We start from the raw sequence: 24,818 nt of genomic DNA, 5'->3' as shown, positions 1-24,818 counted from the left end.
CAAGACAAATAAATTAGATGTTAGCTATTTATGCTCAAAAACTCACTCAATTATTCCTGGAAATTTATTTAAAAAAATAAAATAAAAGCAAACATCTTTTAAAACAGAGATAAAAAAGAGGGTCAATTTTATGTAAAACTTTTTGTAAAAAAAAAAGAAAACCAGCACGTTTCCAGACCAGAATTTTCTTATTAACAAATAGAATTAGACACCTGAGGTAATTTAAAAAACCTTAAATAAAACACTAGCAAAATTTTAAACAACAGGTAAATGCTAAACATCATCCTCTGACCTGTACATATTAGTTTAGAAAAACATTGATCTAATGGAGGTCAAACAGATTGTGTATTCTTACACAGGTTATCTCTGATGAAACTGCATTTGATAAGTATGAGACTACACCACATCCATTCCTAGACCTCTAGCCACTGCAGCCAGAGCTCTGACAGCCCCTGACGGCTCACCAGGCTGGGACACTTCCTCTGGCTCCCCAATCACCTCAGTCACAGTGTTCAACACACAATACACAGATGTTTCATCGCCTTTCAATGCACTGCTGTCAGTCCCCTCCAAGAGCTCTGAGGTGGAAGAAGATGAGGAAGGAGAAGAGGGCGACGAAGAGTTTTGGGGAGTGCTGTTGCCGCTGTCGGGATGCATCATGGGCTCCTTGGAGTGGCCGGTTGAACCGGAGACCTTGCGAGGTGTGCGCTTTTCAGCCATGTTCTTGATCAACTCTTCCGTAACCTCTACAGTCTCATAGCGCACCATATTTAGCCGCAGATACCCATCCTCATCCTTCTTGTACCTGTTCAAGAGGCAATTGGAAGTAACAATGGTGAAATGAAGCTTTGCGAAGCACCAAGGCTTTCCCATCAACTGTATCGTAAAATGGCTCATAACTCAAAGCTTTTAAACACGTCATCTTGTGGTCAAAAGGTGGAAAAGCTGCCTTTTTGTCCCAGCCATTTTTCAATTGTTTCATATAATAAATCAGTTTGTGCTACAAATATCATATAAGGAAATAAAAGTGTTATGTCTATATAAATAATAGTCTTTCACGTGTCATTGTACTAACACAATGTATGAACAAATGAGTCAGAATAAAACTTATGAATTTTTTTTTAAAAATAGGGCAAATTAACATATTGTAGTACTTGTCCTGTAGCAGATTTTATGAATCTGCTTCGATCAACACATACAGCCTTATTCATAAGCTTTCGCCTTAGTCCGACCTAAACCTTTGAGTTCATAGGCAAGGCTCATGTCAAAATAAATGACTTTGCAGAATGGTCAGTTGAAGTGCTTGTGAACTAGGGATTAATACAAATTGAACATGCACAACACTATGCATGTAAATATTTATTCTTATCAAACAAGCAATGACTTGCGAAACATGATCTTCTTCGTGATCCCATGTTTCAAACTTTAGTTAGTGTGTAATGTTGTTGTTAGAGTATAAATAATATCTGTAAAATTATAAAGCTCAAAGTTCAATGCCAAGCGAGATATTTTATTTAACAGAAGTCGCCTACATCGAACGGCCCGTTTGGACTACATCCCTCTATTTCCTTCTTTAATGATGTCACTAGAACCTTTTTTGACTAAGCTCCGCCCACAGGAATGCTCCCTCAACTCTACCGAAATTCGTTGTACAATAAACTTTATTAAACTCATCAGTATATGTTTCATCATTCAGACAGCAGACTTGTAGGCTATTAATAAATAATGGATACATACAAGCAGATGACAAATACGTTATAATAACCGTAATTAAACTACTAAACTATACCTGTTTCATCTCTATACAGCACTCTGACTCTGTAGGCATTATTGTCCGACTCGAAATGAACACGTTACTGAGAGTTTCTGATATTATCATCATTCCGTGAGATGAAATTGTCCTGACAGACTGAGCGCAAGCTCATGAAGCTCCGCCCCCTGTGTCGTCCAGCAGCAGATTATTTGCATTTAAAGGGCACACACTAAAAAAGCGCGTTTTTCTGAGCCCCCAAAAATGTCAATTTAAACATGCTGTAAAAAATGATCTGTTGGGTATTTTGAGCTGAAACTTCACATACACACTCTGGGGACATCAGAGACTTATTTTACATCTTGTGAAAAGGGGCATAATACGGGACCTTTAATGTGAGATGATTTTTATACAAGCTTCAAAGCCTCGGTGCCAAACGTCACATCACTAATTGTAAGCTTAGAACTAATTACACAAAGATATTATGGAGTGCTTTTAACATACCTAAAACGCGAGTGTCCAGATGGCCATTTGAGTTGATGCTTCTTTCGAAGGTGGAGGGTGAGAGTATAACACCAAGAGAAGGTCTTGTCGCAAAGGTGACACTTGTACCTCGGGACCATGTTGTCCTGCTGAAGACGGTTATCACACATATTATTTTATGTCATCACTGTCATCATTTACTCACCCTCAAGTTGTTTCAAACCTGCATGAATTTCTTTCTTCTGCTGAACACAAAAGAAGATATTTTGATGAATGTTGGTAACCAAACAGTTGATGGAGCCTATTGACTGGGGTAAAAAATACTATGGAAGTCAATGGGGCCCCATCAACTGTTTCATACAGGTTTGGAACAACAATTTTGGGGTGAACTGTCCCTTTAAATATGAAGCGTGGTTGAGGTTATAGCACCCTCTGCTGGCTGACCTCATGCACTCGTTTATAGTGCTGGTTCATGGTGTGGGCCATGCGTGAAGAGTATCCACAGCCCTCTACTGTGCAGTGGTACGCTGCCCCCTCATTGTGTGTTTCCATGTGTCTCCGCAGATCATGCTGGTTCTTGAAGCTAAAAGTAAAGAGACAAACCATTAAATATTAGTAATATATTCTTCAGTCCTACTTCAGTGTACGTGGACAGTGTGCAAAATCCCGGCAGCCACCTGCTCTCGCAGAAGTCACATGGGAAGGGCCTCTCATCGCAGTGACGAAACTTGATATGGATCTTCAAGGTGGAGAGGGATGTGCATGTCATGTCACACAGAGGACATTTTATATGATTCACTGAAGAAGAAGAAAAAAGAACAGTTGAACTAAAATGTTCTTATATAGGTTTAAAAAACACAGAAAATCATTTGACACCGACACTCTGAATCAAGTTAGTATCAGAATTCGACACTGGACTTCAATCAACACTATGTCTTGTAATGACACTATTGTCTTGTTTAATAATTTAAGAACATAATAATAAATAATTTTGCAACATTAATGCTATTATTTTCATATTACTGTGAAGTTGCTTTAAAACTATGTGTATTGTATAAAGTGGCATATAAATAAATCTGACGACATGTAAATCATCAACAAAGAGCAATATTTAGGGGCCAAGCCCCGAAGGGGCAAGGCACCTATTGTATCTGTTAGTTTTCTTATTATTATTATTCCGTAAATGGAAGTCTATGGCAGCCCTATGAACCGTACATAGGAAAATGATGAAATTTGGGACACTTGGTACATATGGTCATGAAAAGTAATTGGACCAATTTTGGAGTCTCTAGGACCAACTCTATAGCGCCACCACCAGTTCAAAAATTCAACATTCAAAGGGTTATAAATTTTTAACCATTTGATCTAGAAAAATTAAACTTAGTACACTTGATTCCTCTCATCATGGTGATCAAGACCAATATAATCCATTAAGACACTGCCCATTACAGTAGTGGCCATTTTGAAAAGTACAGTATTAAGTTTTTTCGCTACTCCTCTTTCAAAATTTGACAAAAATTTACTCAAATGATCATTGGACTGAGACGCACAGAAATGACTGAACAGATTTTTTTTATTCAAGTTTGTTCAAAAGTTATGGTGTCACAAAGTTAACGAGGTCGACCCAAAATTGGTAAAGAGGCTGTATCTCGGCCAAAAATTGATCAATCGAAACGAAAATTGGTACGCTTCATCGGAAGTATGCCCTGAGGTTCCATGCCAAAGTTGGGAACAGCGCCACCTACGGGTCATGAGATATGGAAAATGGCTATTTTTGCCAATAACTTTTGAACAGTTTGTCAGAAAACCATAAATTTGGTATATATGGATTCCTTGGGTCATGCCGAATCCATGGATACCGATTTTGCCAGGATTGAATGAACCACTTGTCCGCCATTTTGATTTTTGTCATAAATTGCAGTATCTTATAAAATATTTAACATATCGGCACAAAAATTGGTAAGGATCATCATTAGCATGGCCTGAAGGTACCTGAGAACTTTGAATACAGCGCCACCTAGTGTTCCAGAGGTATAAGGTGTTTTGCAAATATGCTTATAACTTTTGAAAACTATACTATAAAAAAACTAAGAGGTTATAAGTAACCTATAGGTTAAAGAAAACTATAGGTTAAAATTGGATTTCTTTATGTCAATACATTCCTTGGATTATGCAGATTCCGACGATATCTCATTTGTCATTTTCCAACAATGTGACTGTCCGCCATATTGAAGCAAATGGTAAACAGTTTTTTCGCTACTCCTCCTTCAAATCTTGCTCAATTTTGCCCAAAGTTTGCTCAGATGATCTTTGGACCAAGCCGCACAGAAATGACTGAATAGATTTTTCATATTCGCTACCGTTCCCGAGATATTCTTCTCCAAAGTTGACATAGCCTGTGTTTGTTGCCTTATGCTAGTTAGCTTAGCATAATAATTGGTTAACATGCTAACCAGATGCCATTCTTTCTAATGTGGCTCTTCAGCTATCAGGATAACCATAAGCTACATTAGCATTAAGCTAGCTTAGCATGCTAATCTCGTTAACATGATTTTGTGTGCTCATTCATACACTGAATCCTCTCCTCAGCAGCTGTGTAATTCACGTCCTCTGAGTGGCGCAAGTTGCTAAACGACATGTCATGAGTCCCGAACCATTGCCGTCGTGGGTTCGAATCCTGTGTGGTAAAACTTTAAAATTGTGTATAAAGTTGTCATTTAAATTCCTTCTGGCTCTGCACTGCTGTATTAAAGGGACAATAAGTAACTTTTTAGGTATTTTATTATCTAAAATCAATATTTTTATTCATAAATATGTCCTCAATGGTGTCCAAATACCTCTGCCAATGATCTGACTTATCCTCGTAAACGAAGAATTTATTATCTTTACATACATGGGACAGGTAGGTCCACGGAGGCTTCCATGTAGTTCCGCCATCTTGAAAAACTATAATAGCAGAGAGGGACAAAAAGTACTAGGCCAACGCGTTTCCACAACGCGTTTTCGTTCAGAGCCCGCGTCAAGTGACTGAAACCTGCAGAAACGGAGCAGAGCAGTGAGAGGCGCTTTTGTCACTGCCCCGGCAAGTTTAAAAGGCTGCACTGCACGGTTAAGTCACAGGATAACGAGTCCTCTTAGTCGAAAAACTCCACAATAAGACCGTAAACGTGATCGGAGATTACAAAAACAAGGGTTATTAGCTATAATGTCGGGATAGCTAATGCAGGAGAAAGCTTTCAAAAGAGACGCTGAAGTTGCCTGCTTTCTTCTCGACAGGTAAGTCAATGTTAAGGTCTTAATTACAGGCTTTTTATTTTTATTTTTTTATTAGCCTATATAGACCAGCGTTTCCCAGCGGGGTGACGCGACACCCTGGGGTGCTTCTGGCGAGAGCAGGGGTGCTGTGTAAAAAAAAAACAAATTTTTACCATCAATCTCGGATCGTCGGAAGTCTCTAATAACAACAAATAATGCGCACAAATTTATTATACAAATGCAAATCATAAGTTTTCGGCGTTGAATTGCGGAGGTTGCGCTTGCATGTGATATATTCCCGTGCCTTATTCCCAGTGCGTCAACATAAAGCTGCCTATTTTTGATTGATGCGCTTACAGTCAAATACACACGAAAACATTGTCACAACGTCCGTCTTGCCGCGTATTCACATAAACACATCGGTTATGTCCGTGCTGCTGTCAACTATTTTTCAGTTTAACACGTTAAAAATATTTAACGCAATTAAAGCAGCATTTTTTTTCTGTCATCCTTTGGCTAGCGTTACATTATATAATCACGTTCTTCTTCATGCAAATGCTTCTAACCATGCAAGCGAGAAAATACAAAAGAGAATCCGGTTGCGCTGTCCTGTGATGCTGACACGACGCGCGCCAGACTCGACTTCTCTTTCGCGCTTTCGCTTTGAGTATCCTCATGAGAGCAGTCTTAAATTAGTTAAATAAAGTCTTAAATGAACGTTAAGAGTTGTGAGAAAATGGGACGCTTGTGGGATCCACATGTGACAGTGCAGCAGTGACATCAGAATCAAATAACACTTCATTCATAAAAAGATGCCATTAAACAATTATTTGAAATATACTGTCTTTATGATGTTTCTACATTAATTTGGAGATTTACTGTGAAATTATTAGGCTACATAAAATATAGTAAAAACAAGCTATCTTGTGCAATTATAACAAAATTATATATTATATAAAATTAAAAATGTTTAATTCATTCATTAATTTGTAACATGCATGAACGAAGAAAAAAAAAGGAACAGGAAGAAGAAAATCTTATGGTACTGGTAGCCTACCTGTCATTTATTTGTGCACATCAAAAATAAAAAACCCAGCACATTTCAAAGTATAGTATCAAAGTAGTATCGTGACAACACTAGTGTAGGGTGCCACACATTTTTTTTTAAATTTCAAAGGGTGCCTTGACTGAAAAAAGGTTGGGAAACACTGATATAGACAGTAGAACATAGTTAAAGTTAAACAGGCTCTTTGATGAATAGCAGCTATTGAGTAAAGTAGAGAAGGTCCTATAAACAAGGTTGTAAGTTTTGTTTGTTCAAAACTGTAACATTCGTTTGTTCGTTGTGCCAAGTTGTAGTTTGTTTGAAATAACAAACCAGTTCACCAGAAGGAAAACTCGACGAGGCGCTATTAGAAGACATCCTGTCAAAGCTTTTTGTTACATATCGCTTACCGTAGATGCAACGCGCATTTGAAAACGCGAGGCGCTGGAGAGCAAAATTAGTTTGATTGCAAAATACAAATTCACCACTAGATGGGAGTAATTCCTACTTACTGCCCCTTTAAGAATACTTTGGTTATTAAAGTTTCTTATAAAGTTTTGAAAGCAAGTATTTTTAGCTACTTTTTGAAGCCAGGGAACCATTGGAGGGCTTGGCCCCTTTGAGGCTGCTTGCAGCTTTAATCTATATTGTTTTCCAGAAGGTGTCATTCTTTTGTAAACCATCTTACATTTTTAGGGATGAACGTATTCTGGCCAATAATCATAAGCTGGAAATGATTTTCATGCTGTGGATTATATTAAAATTCCATTCTATTTTGTCTAAATAAATAAAAATAGAACATTAAAACAAAAAATCTATAATTTTACATGCTACAAGTGAATTCAGGCTTTACAACATAATGGGCACTCGGGCAGTATGAGAATGGGATATTCATCCTGAAATTTAACAGTGTTATTTATTAAATTATTAGTATTTTTAAAGATTAAGAGACTGTTACACGACAGCAACGGTAATCTAAATGTAAAAATAGTGAAAATGCACAATTTCATATCAAATACATTTTAATCTCTAATATCAGCAGTAACTGATAACGATATATTGTGCAAACTACATGAACTCACCGTGCTGACGAACATGGTCTCTCAGCAGCCTCTCGTTGGCAAATGCTTTGTCACAATGTCCACATGTGAGAAAATCTGCAATAAAATGTATTTATGGAAAAACTTCAGCCAGCAGAGCAGTATTATAAGAAAGGAGCTAAGACTTTTAATGGCCAGAGTTTTTATATTGTCAGCGATTGAAGAGGAACGATGTGAAATAAACAGACCTTCCGGTTCTGCTTGCCTCTGAATATGGTCAAAGAACTTGGTATTACTGGAAAACATACAGCCGCAGGTGGGACAAGCGACCAGCCGCTCCTGCGTGTGACTGCGCAGGTGTTCCCGCAGACGGTACTTGATTTTAAAGAACGCATCGCAGCCTACAGAAAGAGCAAACATGTTTCACACAGACAAATGGATTATAAACAATGATGAAAATGTTCCTGGTTTGCAGAAAGCGCTTACCTGACCAGCTGCAGAAGAGGGCCTGCTGACGATCAGGAAGCGGCTGAAGCTCAGTGCAGTGTGCATGCATGTCAACATGACGGTAGAACCATTCCGGATTATTAAATGAACTCTGGCGACACAAAAATAATGATATAAGCTCATTATATAATGTCTATATTTAAGTAAAACAGAAGTGACACTAATACTAACATCACAGTGTTGCCACTGACACACAAATCCCTCAGAGACATCCGGGACTAGGCTGCTGCTGTGGAGATCTTGAGTGCAACTAGCCAGTTCGGGGTGGGATTCAAGCAGCTGAGTCCCGATGCATTTCAGCTTGCTGTGGAAGATGTGGAAATGTGCATGAGCGATGAGCTCACTCTGGCTTCCCATCGCCAGGAACTCACAGCCCCTCCATAGGCACGGATAATCCTCTATAAACGAGACGATATCAAATCTTATTATGTGCTATAAATGCAATTTACATACAAATCAAATATTGTCAAAGACACTTCATTGTAGATCTGCCTAATTTAATTGTCAATTTATGCATGTATAACAATCTTCTACCCAGTTCCTCCATGGCATCTCCTTCCCCAAGATGCTCCTTCAAATGTAGAGACATATGATCACTCAACTCCTCCATGCTTTGACTCTTGAAAGTGCATGATGCCCACTCGCATGCCACCACGATTTTAGAGACATTTCTTCTTTTCGCCATTTTTACCTTGAAGATAGCATAAAACTACATTAATACAAAACTTCTGAATGCTAAATATATTAAATTTGGGAATGACAACAACATTAATGCGCCTTTAAAACTGTTAAGACTTTTTTGAGCAAAGCTCATGACAAGTAAACAAACGTTCAACAACTCGTAATGTAAACAACGTTGAGTGCTTGTGGTTTACTGCAGCATACACAATAATATACATCTTATTACAACGCCATGATACTGTCAAAGAGGTTATGAATGAATAAATTCGCTTACTCTGATGGTAATGAGTCACTGGCTGGTTTGAAGATCAGGTGCTAACCTAGTTCAGTTTCATTAACTGGTCGTGGCTCAGAAGCGCGCGCACACATCCAGGCATTAATGTAGAGGGAAATTTACGTAGTCTTAAAATATATTGAGCACATGGACTCTGTACTGTAAAAACATGACATTGTTTAGGAAATTAAATTACATAAAACTTCATGTCCGACGAGCAGATGAGGGGACGGACAGGAACGCGGGTAAATTGTTTGTTTGAGAGGATGGCGAAGGTCATGACGTGCGTTTCCGTGTAAAAGGCAAAATAAAAGTCCTCACGAATTGATCAGGGTTTGAGCTTTTGGCTGAAAAAAGTGCTTATAGTTTTACTGCTGGTGGAAGTGAAGTTATGATATACTCAAGTAATGATATATATACATGTCCATGGGATAGAAAAAGAGGAAACGTTTATTAGACAATTCTTGATATTATTGGAAAAGTTTATAAATTACAAAAATGAAATGTTTCTTAACGGTATTATGTTAATATGTATTAATGCATGTATGTAATGCAATTTTAATGGTTTTATTTACGCTTCAAACTAGAAAAACAAGTGGGGAAAATGTGCAGTACTTAAAATAACCGCTGGAGGGCAAGTGATGACGTTTATAAATATTCCCAAAAATCTGGACGTTACGAGAATTCATTTTAATCTGCATTCAAATGTGATCAAAAGTAGCTGGATTTAAGAATTAAAAAAAAAATGTTGTATTGTTCTTTAACTTTAAAGATTGGGTGTTGTTCATGTGAATGTTACACACAATGCACAATGCAATTCAGTGCTGGTGGACCCATTTCATTTATCCTTTTTCACATTTTTACTACAAGTTGCCCCATTGTCTTCATTTTCACTTTACCACACCCAAACAATATTCGTGCAGAGACCTGAATTTGCCAGCCCAATGCAGAGCCTGAGACTTGAATAATTTATTGAATTTTGTGAGGACGACTGAGTCCAGCGCATCTGCAATGTTCCTTTTCTGACACGGAAGGCCAACAGTACCACCATCCTCAACTGTGTGTTTCAAGTGTCCAGCTGCTTCAATTGTGAGCAATAGCGTCACATGAATGAGTTTTTATCTCTTTAAAACCAGTTTTCCTCTATAATATGCTTGGCTCATATCCAGAAAAGGCTTTTCTATTAATAGATTGATCAACCTTGAAAGTTTAAAGAAACAAAACACATCAAGAATGTTTTTATTTAATGATTTTAATCAATTTCATTCAATGCAAGCTCACAACATACACATCACACTTAGAATTACCACTTGGACATCTGATGGCCCTATGTTGCTCAATATACAGGCACTACTGTTATGGAAAGCATAGCTTGAGGATAGCACCTAATGGTGTGCACAGCACGTGTAGGACAACCCAGGAGAAGCTCGGAACCAAGAGGCTGTAGATTTACACTGAGAGGGCTCTCACCCCTCCTGGACCACGCTCACAAAACAGATCGGGTCAGAATGATGTTTAACATACAGATGACTAGGATGGGCATGCTTCTGTCTGTCAACCGCATGGACCTCAGCTGTATGGTTAGCAGCATTCTTCCCAATTCAATCATCAAAATTAAAATGCAAGGAAAGCAGGCAGTTTTTTAAGGTTTACATCAGCAAATTCTCTGTATTACATTGCACGGAGCATATGAGATCACATCTGAATGTTGCTTTATTGAGAGCAGAGCAAGCTGAGCGTAAATATGTTTCCATAGCATATAATGCTCTACACTACAAGGTAACAATCACACTTTAAGAGAGACCATGCCTGGTGACTGGCACTGTTGTTGAAAGTACTGAAATACTCATTTTGAATCTAAATCGTGTTCATTTGCTAAACATGGTGCACTTGTTGACTCGTGAAGCTCCTGCTAATTTCCAGTGTAACACTGTCACACAATCTTTAAACATGCGGTTTGAGATTTTTAGTCATTCTTGTGTCCGTAAGTGAGGCATATAATATTGCTATAATCTGAATGTGTCGTGAAAAATATTATGGCTATTGGTGCATCTAATTAGAGTGGTCCATATACTTCAAATGAAGTCCATATCACATTAAATGAGACTGCTTGAAAGAAACAACCAGTAAATATCTTTCAATGCAAGATAAAGCAAAAACCTTATCTTATATAATAAGGCTTATGGCCATTTGCTCAGAGGCAGCATGCAACAAGGATCCGGTAATCATCTTTGCCACAGAGAAAGCTATTGATGTACATGGAAAGGGAGCCAGATGCGGGGCAAAAGCAAAGATAGATTCATAACAGACAGGACAGTGGCCGTACAGTCAAGACAAATCAAGCAGACAAGCCTTGATCTACTACAATACGTAGGTAAAGACACCATCAGAGTCGGGCCATTAGAGTAAGGTCATGAACATGGGGATGAGAGTCCTCTATTCCATAATATAGCCTCCTCAACCCCCTCACAAAACACAAAAGTGCACTTAATCTTTTGCCTCGGCTAGTCTGTTGATCATTTCTTTGCTTTTCTTGGTGACCCCTCCCTCTGGCTTTGGCTCCTGGTTGCTCACTGAAGTTTTCTTCTTGGCAGCTTGACTCCCAGCGACTGGCTTCTCCTTTGCTCTTTTCACTGTTTTGCTATGGCTTGTTGTCTTTTTTGGCTTGGAAAGTGATAAATGATGCCTCTCCACCTACAGGAACAAAAAAAAGAGACATTTTGGTGCATTATTCAAATCTGCAAAACAGCACATGCCTATTATATATTTAACTGTTAATGTTCGTTTTAAGTTTTTAAAAAGATTACGTTCACCATATACACTACAGTTCAAAAGTTTGGGGTCAGTTAGAGTACAATAAAAAAAAGAAGGAGGACACGTTCGATTGATCAAAATTGACATTAAAAACATTTATAATTTTACAAACTATTTCTTTACTTTCTAACTTTCTATTCATAAAAGAATGCTATAATAAGAAACAGTATAATTTTTTTACAGTACTGTTTTACTGTATTTTTGCATTATATTATTGCAGCCTGGGTGAGAATAAGAGACTTCTTCCAAAAATCTTACTAACTCCAAACTTTTTAATGGTAGTGTAGTTTTTACCTAAACGCTTGGACCCCCTGAGCACCATACGGTTAGGAAACAAATAAATAAACAGCAATTTACAGTGTGTAATTTACAGTAGAAACATAATCATTGGCCCTCCAGTGCACACTGTACATTTAAAACGTCAATAAAATCATCTAAAAATGTGAATCATGTTTCAATTAGTATAGTGGCATCCAAGTTAGTTATCTCATGACAGAAATGTGTGTTAGAATGTGATTTTCAGGCCCTATTAAATGTAGATGATGTGTTCAAAACAAGAGGTGATTTGTTCTGCATACTCAAAATAAGAGATGCAGTTCAAAACTTGTCACAAAAGTTTATATATAACATATATAATTTGTGATTAATCCCCGTTTACCTATACTTTCCAATAATGGAGAATTTCTGCTATTTTGCAAGATCGCACTTCATTCAAACGCCTTGCACAATAGCATGATCGCAGTGATCAGTGTGAGCTTACTTTCGATACTAATGGAGCAGAAACCTATTAGTATCTTTTCTGAAGCCAGTAACCTTGCAGAAATCATTTGCATTCAGTTACAATGGAAGCCAAATAGCCCCTCTTGATAGTGAAGATACTGGTTTCATGCAAAAAAGAAACAAGAAAAGGCATAGTGTTGAGCAAATCCTCATTAATCAGAATCTGTCCCACTGAGGATCTCAGTGATGGTGCAGCTGTATGGTGAAATACTCTAGATCCATGCTGTCCAAAAGAATCACTGAACACACCTGACTACAGAACAGAGCTGCTGTCACTGTCAGAACAGTCCTATGAGAGTGAGAGAGGCAGGGGCTACATCAACACATTACATGCACAGAAACACTACAAAATTGTCCTCTTGCAACATATTTGCTTTTATATTTAAAGGAATAATTCTATTATTATTTATTCACCCTCAAGTCGTTCCAAACCTGTATGACTTTCTTCTGTGGAGGACATTGTATTTCACAAGTGAAACTACCATGGTTACTAAACAGATAGGACCTGAGTTAGCATGTTTCTGTAATAAAGCTCCTGTTGACTGATCTGTGAACGAATCGTCTGATATTTTTAATGAATCGTTTGATCCACCATCCAGTTAACAGCTCACAGGATGAGAAGATTATCTAATGTTGGTCTGTTTTGACACATGAAACTCTCATATGACATCAAAAGTCTTAAGAGACACTTTTATTGTGTTTTTGCTTTCTTTTAAAGCTGGAAAGTTCCAGTTCAATAGGGGCTAATTGAATGGCAAATAGGAACAGAACAATTCTTCAAAATGTCCACTAAGGAAATAAGTTGTGGAATCAGTGTATTGTTGACTAAAACATGTTAAAAAATTATTAATGTTAAAAAAATAGAAATATTGCCTTAGCGACTAACTAAAACTAACTAGCATTAAAAGATATTTAACTCACAATTCTGACTTTTTTCTCAGAATTCTGAGATCTAAACTCGCAATTGTGTGAGAAAAAAGAGATATGAAATCACAATTGCGAGTTATAAAGTCAGAATTGAAAGATATAAACTCGCAATTGTCAATTTATATCCCACAAATTAGATTTTTTTCTGTTTATATCGTGCAATTCTGAATTTTTTCTCGCAAATGCGAGTTTATATCTCGCAATTCTGACTTTTTTTGCAATTGCAAGTTTATATCTCGCAATTCTGACTTTATAATTCACAATTGTGTGATATAAACTCGTAATTGCAAGAAAAGTCAGAATTGCGAGGAAGAAAAATCTAAATTACCTTCTTTTTTCAGTGGCGGACACAAGCTTCCATAGAGATTACTAAAACTAAACACAACAAATCAAAATATAAATAAGTTCTATAATAGTTTATAAATAATACTAAAGTTATACTGCATGGATTGTTATGAGGGTGAGTAAAATGATGGGTGAACTATACCTTTAAGAATCGACAGCATTAGACTCACAAATGTTGGAGTTGTTGATTTCATTGATATGGTAATAAAACCGGGCAACATGGCAACATAAACTGCTGACCTGAAAAAACATCATACCTTGGTGGACTCTTTGCTCGGTTCACTGTACAGGCTTCGTATCCGACGGCGGTCCATCAGCTTGTTGTCTGTGGCCTGAGGTTTGCCCTGCTCTCCTTTAAAGGTGGAGCTGTAACTGGTCTCCAGGTTGGTCTTTTCCTCCACTAAGGGTTTGTACTGAGATTTCGCTTTGATGAGTTTCACTGGTTTGACATCTGTGTAAGCCTTGAACTCCGTCCTGGAGAAACAAACAGTCGCTTTTTAAAATGAATGCTAGGCTTTTATAATTCTACATATACATGAGGGCAAAGTAATCAAATATGATTAATGGTTCATTGTTAGAAGACCAATGTGGCAATATACATATACATTATTTAGCTGACATCAATAGTTGAGGCTCTGGACTATTTAAAGAGAGTAAAGTTAACATTCAACATCATTACTCAACCAAAACTGATGCCTTCCCTTACAGAACAAAAATATATGTGATTATACTGCAAAATATAATGCGATTTATTACATAATATATTTCCATATTTGAGAAACTAGTGCATATATTTGTCAATATACTGCAATATATGCATTGACCATGTATGGATATATATTAATACATATAAAATATTAATAAATGAAGAAAAAATTGCATTACATGTAATATTCACAAAGTTTTATCCTTTTTTGTGTACATATATTGCACATACATGTTCCCAAATAAATGTATACACACACATTCACAGAATGAGTAACAACAGATTTCTAGATTTCTAGCAAATGTTAAAATGAAGTGTTATTTAATGTGTTTTGCTCAATATTATCTGATCTGATCTGATCTGTTAGTGTTTAATGTTGTATTATTTTGGAATTTAAAAGGTTTTCTAGTATGTCTGAGTTTTTGGGGTTACCATTGAGCTGAAGAGTAGAGCCTGTGGTTCGGCTGCAATTGGCCAAATTTCATTAAGAATATATTTATTACATTTTGAAAGTGATGACTGTGCACTCCCCAGCACAGTGATAGTATCTTAGCTAAGTACTTGAGTACATGCAGGTGTGCTTTTGTTAATTAGCTTGAAAATATGAATCATTTAAAATGTAAATTATCAAAGTATATAAGAAATACATCAAATTTACTGTTAAACCATTTAATATATTGATCATTCATATATATATATATATATAGGGAAATATATTTTCTTTTCAAAAGGGTTGTAACATTGAGGTGCATCTATTTTATGAAAGTAGAGTGAGTGTGCACAAAATGATCTGAAAACTCAAGAATGACTCAACATATTTCAGGCTGAAAAGCCTCAGAGGCTTTACACTGGTGACTGGTGATATTTTTCAAAGACTGGATCTAAATCTCACCTTACATCTTGCTCTTACATAAGGTTCATTGATCAAATCTTCTGTTTCAGAGGCTACATGGTTACAGTGATCTGATAGGCTTGTTTTTATGTAAAAATAGAAAAGTAGCAGATAATCAGATCAGTGGATGATCAGTGAGGGTTTTTTAATGACCAGTTCTGCTTTTGGTTCTCCCAAATCTCAATATTTGGTTACAGCTTTGTGTCTATGTACAATAACAAACTAGTGCAAAAATTGATCTATATAGGATTAAGTCTCTTGAATGTAACATTGGCGAGACTGTATTTACAGACCCAACAAGGGAGTTGATTTTGGGTACATCATCAATATCATCATTTAATGGTAATCAAGAAATATTTGAAGGAAGCGCGCAAAGAACACCTAGTTTTTTTATTTTCATATTTACTCAAAATGAACATAAAAACGTTTATTTAATCAGTTGACAAGAGCATTGTTGACAGATGTTGGAAATGACATTCCTGTTAATCAATGAATAACCCAGCAGACACAGAATTTTGGGGAGGGGACCAAACAATAACATTTCTATATGTTCTCTGTAGGCTCTTTTTGGTAACCAAAAATAAGCCTTTCATTAAAGTTGCACCTGAAGAAACATTCAGAACAGTCTCTAATGGTTACAGTAGGTTTTATTTTTGCAACCATCCTAGAATGTTCTGTGAGCCAAAAACTGTATCATCCAATATTCTCAAAACAGCTAAATATTGTACGATTAATATATTATTCTAATATCAGTCTATTAATAATAAAAAATAATAGGAAAAGATATGAATACTGACATGAACTTTCTTGATCAGGATTATTTAAAAACAATCAGAAAGTTATTAACTGCATACAAATGAAACAAAATGATATATGTACCTATATGAGCTTCCAGATGTGACTTCCTGCTTGATCTGCCTGTTGAGAGCATCTGCAGCTGACCTCCTCTTCCCCTCCACTGGAACATTTTGCTCCAATTTGTTCCCCTCGTGCTCTTTTTTGTCTAACTTCTTTCTACTTTCTTTACTCTCTTTTTCATGCTGCTTTTCCTCAATCTCACATTTTTCCACACCGGTTTCAACCTCAGAAGTGGCCTGCTCCTTTTTAGAGACCTTGCCCTCCTCGGCCTTAGAAGTGGGTTTGGGAATCCATGGATGATCCCCTTTTTTCGGAATGGGCCACGCTTTATAATCTTTCTGGTACTGAGTGACGTTGTTGAAAGGGGTCTTTGACGGCTGATAGTCGTTTCTGGGTTTGCAGCTTCGTTCCGGACGCACACTCCAGGCTCTGAAATCCTCGCGCATCACAGAAGCGCCTGACCCATCTTGAGATGATGATGCTGCGGCATCAGGAGCGGCGTGAGTCGCTCTGGCCGACGCCTCGTGCTGAGCGCTATGGGCAGGTTGAGCTTCTGAGGTGACCGGCTTCTGTGATATTATTGCTTTGGGTTGAGGGTGCAGATGTTGCACCTCGGCCACGTCCGAATACTTCGTGAAAACCAAAGGCACTGCAATGTCACCTTTGTCCAACTCACTCCAGAAGCGGTTGATGCAGCAAGCCCTGGTTATACAGGGCCATGCCATGATCGATAACGACGAGGCGAAGGCTTGAATCTGAAGAGAAAAAACTCAGAAATGAGGAATACAACGCACGCACACAATCAAAATTGTATCAGGAGAGGGATGCTTCTTCCTATTAATGCTCCTTGTGATGCGAGAAATCCTTCCAGACTCTCGAAATCCTCTGTATCGTAGCGCACGCGCTTGCGCACTTGCGGCTAAGTAATTTCGACGCGATTGTTTTCTTTCAGTTACAAATGAAATGTTTCTTTAGAGTGAAGCGAAGACACCGTCCAGGCGACTTCATTGACAGCTGTAAGACAAAGACACCGCCCCGGTCGTGATGTGCGGAGTGAACTATCACCTGCAGCCATCAGCGTCTGGACAGCATCGGGTGGAGACGCCGCTCGTTTAACCATTTCAAGACTGACACACATCGCGCATCCTCCACCCACTGCAAAGGCTACATGATTCTGGAACTTGTTGATCTGAAGACCCGTATGTATATATTGCATTGGTTACGGGTCTAAAAAGAGTTGGTGGTGTATTTTAGTTAAAAAAACACCTTAAAACAGATTTGATTCATGCAATATTAAAATAGTTTATTATTGATGTATTATGTCATGAGCACAACAGGTTACACTTAAGCATGTGGGACAATCTAAGTTATTGTAATCGAATGATTGTTATGATTAATTAATGATTATATAAATATAAAATTGCTATTGTATTGTTTGCAGCTTTCTATTGGGTACAATTGATCAATTAAGCAAATTTTGACTCTTAGTTTACAGTTACAATTATGACTATGAATAAAACATGCTTTCTCTTTAACTTTTTAAAAGCTCCAGTTTTATTGGTCAATCCAAATACGTCATTCTCTCTTAGCTTATGGAAATTTAGAAGTCAATGGTGGTTGGTATCCGTTTTTCAATTTGATTTAAATGCAATTTAGAAGATACTCTGTGAAAATTCCAGCACTTACAAGTGAGTGCATGTGTTTTTGTAATTTGGGGTTAATATTGGACCCACCCAGCATTAATGAAGCTACATCATCCAGTTTCCTTTGTTTTATTCGTGCATGTGTATAACATACCATCTAGTGGTACATGCAATGATAGCAGTATGTGTTGTGCATGTGTGTATTGTAGCCCATGGGGTGGGGCACTCTCGCATGGTGAGCTCAATGCAGCTTTTGCATCCAGCTAAACATTGATTGAATGGCCAAATTGGAAAGTATAACACCGTACCTCAATTAAAATATTATGTCAGATATTCCTGAAGCAGATTTTAAGTGACAAGTGAGGAAAAACCTGATATCAGAAACCTTAATTCAAGCCTTTCAAAGTGATCTATCATGCACACTGTTTGGCCTGCTGTTCGGTATCCTCAAATTTCTGCCCTTTTGCCTCTTCCTTCTAATCCGCAGTTGGATGATAAGATAGAATGACAATACAACAGTGTACTTTTTGCTGTTTTTCATGTTTTAAAATTAGATGCACATGGATACAAATCCACTTGAATCTCCATGTGCGCTAGAAATGCTGTCTATTTGAGATTTGTATTAAATCGGCAGCAGCTTCTTGGTTATTGAATACATTTTTTTTTTGCAAGCCCTCATGTATAAGTCTTTTTTATTCTAATTGTATCACCTATCTACAGACACCCAAGCAGTTCCAACTGGCATGATTTTATACAAGTGCTGCTCTCTTGAGGACCAAAGTTGAATCAACTATAAATACAAAGAGCAACAGATGTTATTCATGCAATATTACGCTTAAACATTACTTTACAATTTATGTTATGCATTTAGAATTTGCATTGTTTTGTAAGGTTTACTTAATATTTACTAAATATTATGAAAGACAAACATGATTTAAGTAGGCATAATGTCAACAGGCTATGCTGATGTTATGCTTTTAATGACAGATGTCAGAAATGTAGTCACATATTTTCTTTTAAGTGATTAACAGCATTAGTTAACATGAACTAACAATGAAAAACACTAATGCATTTATTAATCTTAGTTCATTTTAATTTAAAAATGTACCTATACGTTATTAAAATCAAATGTACCTGTTCATTTTATTTAATGAACTTGATTAACACGAACTAACAATAAACAAATGTATTTTTATTAAGTAACGCTAACAAAAGTAACAAATGTTTTGCTAACGTTAACTAATGGGATCTTACTGTAAATTTATACAGTAACCGCAATAATGTATGACTGTGGCAGTACAAATAATTTACATCATTGTAGAAGACAGCATCGAAAGTGTTTTTATTTAATGTACCCTTTGGACCAGTTTATACAAACACAAACTTGTCTTTAATAGTTGATTTTCAATGTATGTCAGTTTTGTCTTTTACCAGTCCAGCTTCACACTATAGTCAGTCAAGCAAACAAAACAAAGCAAGACCACATCTTGATGTAGATACTCACATGGTGAATCTTTTTGACGGTCCTCACAAATGTAAAAATAGCTCTATATTTCTCCAGAGGGGGAAAAACATGAAAATAAACAATTGGCATCATGACGAAAAGCAAAGGGAACTGACAAAATGTTATGCAAAACAACATCACATTTCCAGCTCAGTTGATACTTTGGAAAGTCTATATGTTTTACCGCTTAATCACTCTCACTTTCTTCTGGGTAACTTTTTATATAACACTGAACCATTTCTTCCAGGTCTGTCTTTATATGGTAGTTGATGTTAAGCCCAGCCAGATTCTTACACCTTTGGTTTACCGCAGTGTCTGTGAGGTAAGCCTGTAAGCGTCTTTGGGCAGTTTCACCGTGACTCCCATCAAGTTTCAGCACCGGCAACGTGGCTAATATTTTCAAAAACGCATTAACATTTGGGAAGAACTTCACATCGGAGTGCTGAAGGGTTTCGTGAATGGTGCATGGCAAACTTACTTCCTTGCCTCTGTGTTTCCATTTTATCCTCCAACAATGCAGTTCAGCCGGCAATGTGTCTGGATGGGGCAGATCGCCCCTGTACATGTCCGCATGGGTCTCCTCGGAAGTATTGAACCTCATTTGGCCCATGACCGCGGGGACAAGAGACAAGCACTTGAGCGCCTTGAGATGATTCTCAGAGAAGATGTCCTTGACCTCCTGCGTGATGTACTCCATAACCGGCAGCGTAAGATACTCCTTAAAGAACGACTCCGCCTGGATTTCCATGGTCTTTACCGCCTGTTGCTTCCGAAGAAACAACCTCGGGACTTTGACAGGGATCTCCATTGCAGTCGCCAAACTGACAGCCTCTTCAAACCAGAATTCGTGGTACACTTCCAGATTGTCCGACACCTCGTGCAACGAATGCAGTACTGCTGTTAGGCTGTTGGCAGCGAAAAACACATCAATGGTCTCTCCTTGTAAGTTCTTACCAAAAGCCCTTGTGAAAGACAGGGCGTTCTTCAAAATAACCAAAGTCACGATGAACTCAAAGTCCGCCAAGGCCTCTGAAATAGCGTAAGCATCATTGGTGATTTGGTCGTTCCACTTCAGATCCTCATTGTCATGTATGCTGTCCATGCACAGCAGAAGCGGCTCCATCAAATCGACGGCCATCTCGAACACGTTATGAAGATCGGTCCAGGTTGAACGCGAGCCCTCTTTGAGAAGGTTTTCTTTTTCCATGTCTCCCTGACACAGGATGGATAGAGCGTTATCGAGTTCGGTCTGCAGCAACGGAGATGTTTTAAAAAACGCATTCGTCTTTTTCAGAACTGACATCACGACTTGTACCCCGGTCATCGGCATGCCGTTCGCAAGATGAACATTAAGTGCACAGGTGGAAGTGGGCGTGATCACCGCCATGGGGTATTTCTCCTTGAGCTGGGCAGCGATGACCTTCATCTTGGTCCCAAGTATACCAGATCCCGCATGCGCTTGTCCTCTGCAGTGTTCCATACTCAGGCCCCATCCCTTCGTCAACTGAGTCTCCAATCTCTCAGCGACAGCAACCTCCTCTCCTTCAAATGAGAGGAACTCTATGAATTCCTCTCGAAGAGTGTTGGCTTGGTCTACAAAGCGCAGGAATACAGGCAGGTGTTCTCCCTCTGGGAAGTCCACTAACTCCCCTGTGACGATCGAAAAGAAGCGACATTCTCGGACTTGTTGAAGGATCTCTTCACGGACGCATCTCTCGCAGACCTCCAGCAGCTGCTTCTGCTGAACAGCCGGGCAATAGTCCTCATTAACAGCCGCTGCCTCGAACCTCCTTCCAAGAAACTCATCGCCCGCATTGATCCGATTCTCAATCAGCGCTTGAAAGGTACCTGTCGTGAAGAGCCGTTCCTCCTCCTTAGAGCTAATCTCATCTTCTCCAGCACTGCAACTGAATGGAAAGTTTTGCCTTCCTATCAAAACCATGACTTCAAACGAAGATCTTAAGAACTCTCTCAGGTCTTTTTGTTCGGGCGTCAGCTGAGGGACGTCGTCAGTGGTCTCGCTGTTTTCTTGAGCATCACAGTCTTTTTTCGAGAGCAGTTGTTCGATTGAAGACTCCACTAAAGAGATAAAGTCACAAACATTAATCAGTTAAGTAAGGGTTAACGCACAGTCAAACAGTCAATATTACAAAATACATTGGGTGATCGTTGATCCAAACAAACGTAGAAATTTGTCAATTACTACAAAGTAATTGGCCAAGCAAGAAGAAAAACACTAACAATCTTTCACTACTCACAAACACTTTCACTTCAGCTGAGATCAAGATGGCGGCAGTTGCGTTTATATGAACAACAAGAGCGAGCGAGTCGGCGGAGTGATATGAGAGACATGAAAGTAGCGAAGGTTTCAGTAACCCAAATGAGCAGAGTGATATCAGCGTTGCCATTGATGACAGTATATATTAAAAATATCTGACCGCTGAATCAGAATCAGATACTCCAGAGAGCCAAGTAATAATCAATTATGTCTTACTTACATCGTCTTTCTTTGATTTTCCGAACCTCTTCATCTGTCTGAGGAAAAATATAATTTTATATTAAATGTTAACTATTCAATTACTTAAGTACACTTGTATAACAAACATATAATAACTACTGAGCTGATTTATAATGTTACATTTACTGACTTATCACTAATAACGTGAAATATGATACTTTACTGTAAAAAATCTGTTATTATCATGTAGTTTAGATTCAAAAGAAGGAATAAAGAAGATTCAAAAGAATACACAGTGGTAGAATATTAATATTTATGAGAACACCTGAAAAAACAAAACTAGTATTGTACCAGAACTTTGATGCGTTTGCGATGTCTGCTGTGAGGATTGCCGAGGTGACTGGTTAAATCAAAAATCGTGGGAATGGCAGTGTCCCTTAGTACTGTCCTGTAAGGGCTCTGAAAAACACATTCAACAGAGAAAAAGAACATCTTAGAATTTTAACTATTTAGATAATATGATAAAACATTCAGATAACTCTTTGCATTACAGTTTTGCAGATCATGGCCGGTTCAAAGTGCTTTGCACACAGTCGGTAGTGCTTGTTCAGCTGATCAGGCGTTTTCTCCTCCAGATCTGCACGCCGACAGTTCTCCACCCACAACCTACATCTGCGCAAATACACAACGAAGCATGTTCAGATTTATCAAATCAACAATTATTCATTTCTTGCAACACATTTTAGTTTGACATTTACACGGATATGTTTTGTTGATGTTGTTGATGAAAAATACGGCATATGTTTTTTTCCCCTCTCCAATTCAAACACTGGATTTTGATTAACAATGTGTTTTTGCATTTGAAATTGTGAAAGGTTAAGTTTTCTTTAGGTTAGGAGAGGCAAACACCTTCAAGAAAACACTACAGTATTGCTAATATAATAATACAAGCGTATTTAATATATTCTTAAGTAAATATTAGTTACAATACAAATATATAGGAGGATCTAGTCTATCTACATTCAATATGAAAAAAGTTTAGCTAAAGAGTAAAGAACAGAAATTCAATTCAGAAGCACATGAATTGTCTTCACTAGGTACTAAACTTCTGTTGAAATTCACCAAATATTTCAGCAAATTACATCACATCGACGCAGACAGACGTGTAAATAGCAGAAGCCTCGTTAGTCGCACTGATAAGTGTCATATTATGTTAACATGCACTAACTGCACTGAGAAAACATCAGTAACTTGCAGGTGCAACTTTGGCTTACCTTTCCCAGGAAGAATTAATATAAGTCGTCAGAATAAATTAACTGCATTTAAACACAACACGGCAGTGATAGTGTTATGAAGCTTTTTAAAAAAGTCATACCTCTCCGGATCCCTTGGAAACCTAAAGAAAGCTAAATCGGACTGGGTGCTTTTCCTGGTACAGTTGGGAGCGGCACAAAAATTTGGCATTGTGCATTGAATGTCTGATTAAAACTTACTACAGCCTTCTAGGCACTATATTAGTTATGCTGTCATTAATAATAATTTCAACATTACAGAAATGAAAAAGGCGCGCAAGTATAGAGCACCAGTATTGTTGGTGTGCCAGCCCACAATGCAATTCGTTACAATCCCACAATGCATCAGCCATACTGAAAGGAACGAATCAATTTTGATTCAGATCGTTTCAATGAATCTTTTCAACCGGTTCACAAAACCGGTCTGAATCGTTCCAAACGATTCTCGAGTAAACGGCTCTTACTCATTTGTTGATTCGAAATAGCAGGCCAATGCTATGCGTGCATTTTCATATTTTTAATCCACAATCTATTCCTGCGTATATGCGGTCCGTGACGAGAGTCCGCCGGTATGGAGATTGTGGATTAAATAAACGCGTTTTTTTTTTTTTTTTACTGTTTACATTTTACCTTAAAATGTTATAAAATACAATAATTAACGACAATAATTATAATAATAATAATAATATAAATATTGTTTGTACCCAATTCTGTCGTCTTTTTTTAACACAACGATACGAATTCTAAGTTTAATTCTTCTCATTTTAGTCTTTCTAAAATGTTAACAGTGTATTAAACAAAAAAAATGGTTCTATAAGATGAGACTATCTGTTATTATCTAAGATAATACGTGTCATTATTTGGGTCAATTTAGTTAATTTGCTTATTATGGTTTCAAGCACAGCTAAATCAGTAATGTTACACTTTACTGAATAAACGTCAATCGTTTTTCAGTCTCCATAGCTCAATTGTTGAGAGTCTGTAAGCAGTTTTCCCTTTTGAAAATCGGCCTTATCTTTCACTGATGTAAATGCACAAAGTCATCAGTGAACGATGTTCAAAAACCCAACTCGATTAGTTCTTCCGGAGTTCATCAGAGAGTCGAAATCATTCAGTTGAATGGCACCTGACAGGATTCTCTCATTAAAGCCGTATATCCTGTAGATGGCAGCAAAGACCGGGCATTTTTATTCCCAATAAAATTCCCAACGTTGTGGTGTTGCTCACTGCAGAGCCAAATGACGTCCAGCTCCACCTCTGTGGACCTAATGGGTGGATCTTAACCTAATAAGGTTTAGGGATTACCGTAAGCTCCACCTCTAAAGTCCAGAGAGAGGGAGCTGAACGTCAAGCACCCCCCTAACATAAAATATTAGTTATGAATTTGTGACAATCGAGAACAATGTTGATATAACTTCAATGATTACACATTATTTATTATTAATTCATATATTGAATTAGAGGTAGCTAGGCTACTAAAATAAATCAGTTGTCTCTAAAACTACAATGCCGTATCATTAGAATATCTCATTTCTGAATACTCCAGTTTTGTTTTAAATTACCT

The 24,818-nt window shown here is 37.7% G+C and overlaps 2 protein-coding genes across 5 annotated transcripts; both read right to left on the bottom strand.

Moving 5' to 3' along the window:
- Window positions 1–13: 13 nt before the first annotated feature.
- Window positions 14–9,354, bottom strand: LOC308693267 (histone H4 transcription factor). 3 transcript variants are annotated; one of them, XM_081370066.1, is made up of 10 exons: window positions 9,036–9,354; window positions 8,615–8,771; window positions 8,252–8,478; window positions 8,060–8,171; window positions 7,822–7,974; window positions 7,616–7,690; window positions 2,911–3,031; window positions 2,678–2,816; window positions 2,255–2,382; window positions 14–805 (listed from the first exon to the last, which is right to left on the bottom strand). In XM_081370066.1, exons 2-10 carry the CDS (start codon window positions 8,763–8,765, stop codon window positions 397–399), a joined length of 1,515 nt encoding a protein of 504 aa, XP_081226192.1. In that variant the 5' UTR covers window positions 8,766–8,771; window positions 9,036–9,354; the 3' UTR covers window positions 14–396. The 3 variants fall into 3 exon arrangements, with proteins under 3 accessions (XP_081226192.1, XP_081226193.1, XP_081226194.1); XM_081370067.1 differs by having other exon boundaries at window positions 2,255–2,379; XM_081370068.1 differs by having other exon boundaries at window positions 8,683–8,771.
- A 926-nt stretch (window positions 9,355–10,280) lies between these two features.
- thap12b (THAP domain containing 12b) lies at window positions 10,281–23,601 on the bottom strand. 2 transcript variants are annotated; one of them, XM_081371179.1, is made up of 9 exons: window positions 23,338–23,601; window positions 22,514–22,634; window positions 22,314–22,421; window positions 22,003–22,039; window positions 19,983–21,583; window positions 19,505–19,555; window positions 16,379–17,112; window positions 14,159–14,375; window positions 10,281–11,729 (listed from the first exon to the last, which is right to left on the bottom strand). In XM_081371179.1, the coding sequence occupies exons 1-9, from the start codon at window positions 23,424–23,426 to the stop codon at window positions 11,523–11,525; spliced, it is 3,165 nt and encodes a 1,054-aa protein (XP_081227305.1). In that variant the 5' UTR covers window positions 23,427–23,601; the 3' UTR covers window positions 10,281–11,522. The 2 variants fall into 2 exon arrangements, with proteins under 2 accessions (XP_081227305.1, XP_081227306.1); XM_081371180.1 differs by having other exon boundaries at window positions 23,237–23,585.
- Window positions 23,602–24,818: the final 1,217 nt, after the last annotated feature.

Source organism: Scardinius erythrophthalmus, assembly GCF_964197995.2.
Source record: "Scardinius erythrophthalmus genome assembly, chromosome: 7".
NCBI classification, from domain to species: Eukaryota; Metazoa; Chordata; class Actinopteri; order Cypriniformes; family Leuciscidae; genus Scardinius; species Scardinius erythrophthalmus.
This window is presented reverse-complemented; position numbering and strand designations above follow the sequence as displayed.

Excerpts from the sequence above, each read along its gene's own strand:
- thap12b (XM_081371179.1), bottom strand. The coding sequence starts at position 23,426 with ATGCCAAATTTTTGTGCCGCTCCCAACTGTACCAGGAAAAGCACCCAG. Across the intron at positions 14,376-16,378 it reads ACATCTGGAAGCTCATATAG|GACGGAGTTCAAGGCTTACA; the intron begins GTACATATATCA and ends TTGTTTCTCCAG. Across the intron at positions 11,730-14,158 it reads CGAGCAAAGAGTCCACCAAG|GTGGAGAGGCATCATTTATC; the intron begins GTATGATGTTTT and ends TTGTTCCTGTAG.
- LOC308693267 (XM_081370066.1), bottom strand. The coding sequence starts at position 8,765 with ATGGCGAAAAGAAGAAATGTCTCTAAAATCGTGGTGGCATGCGAGTGG. Across the intron at positions 8,479-8,614 it reads AGATGCCATGGAGGAACTGG|AGGATTATCCGTGCCTATGG; the intron begins GTAGAAGATTGT and ends TCTCGTTTATAG. Across the intron at positions 2,383-2,677 it reads ACTATAAACGAGTGCATGAG|CAGGACAACATGGTCCCGAG; the intron begins GTCAGCCAGCAG and ends AACCGTCTTCAG.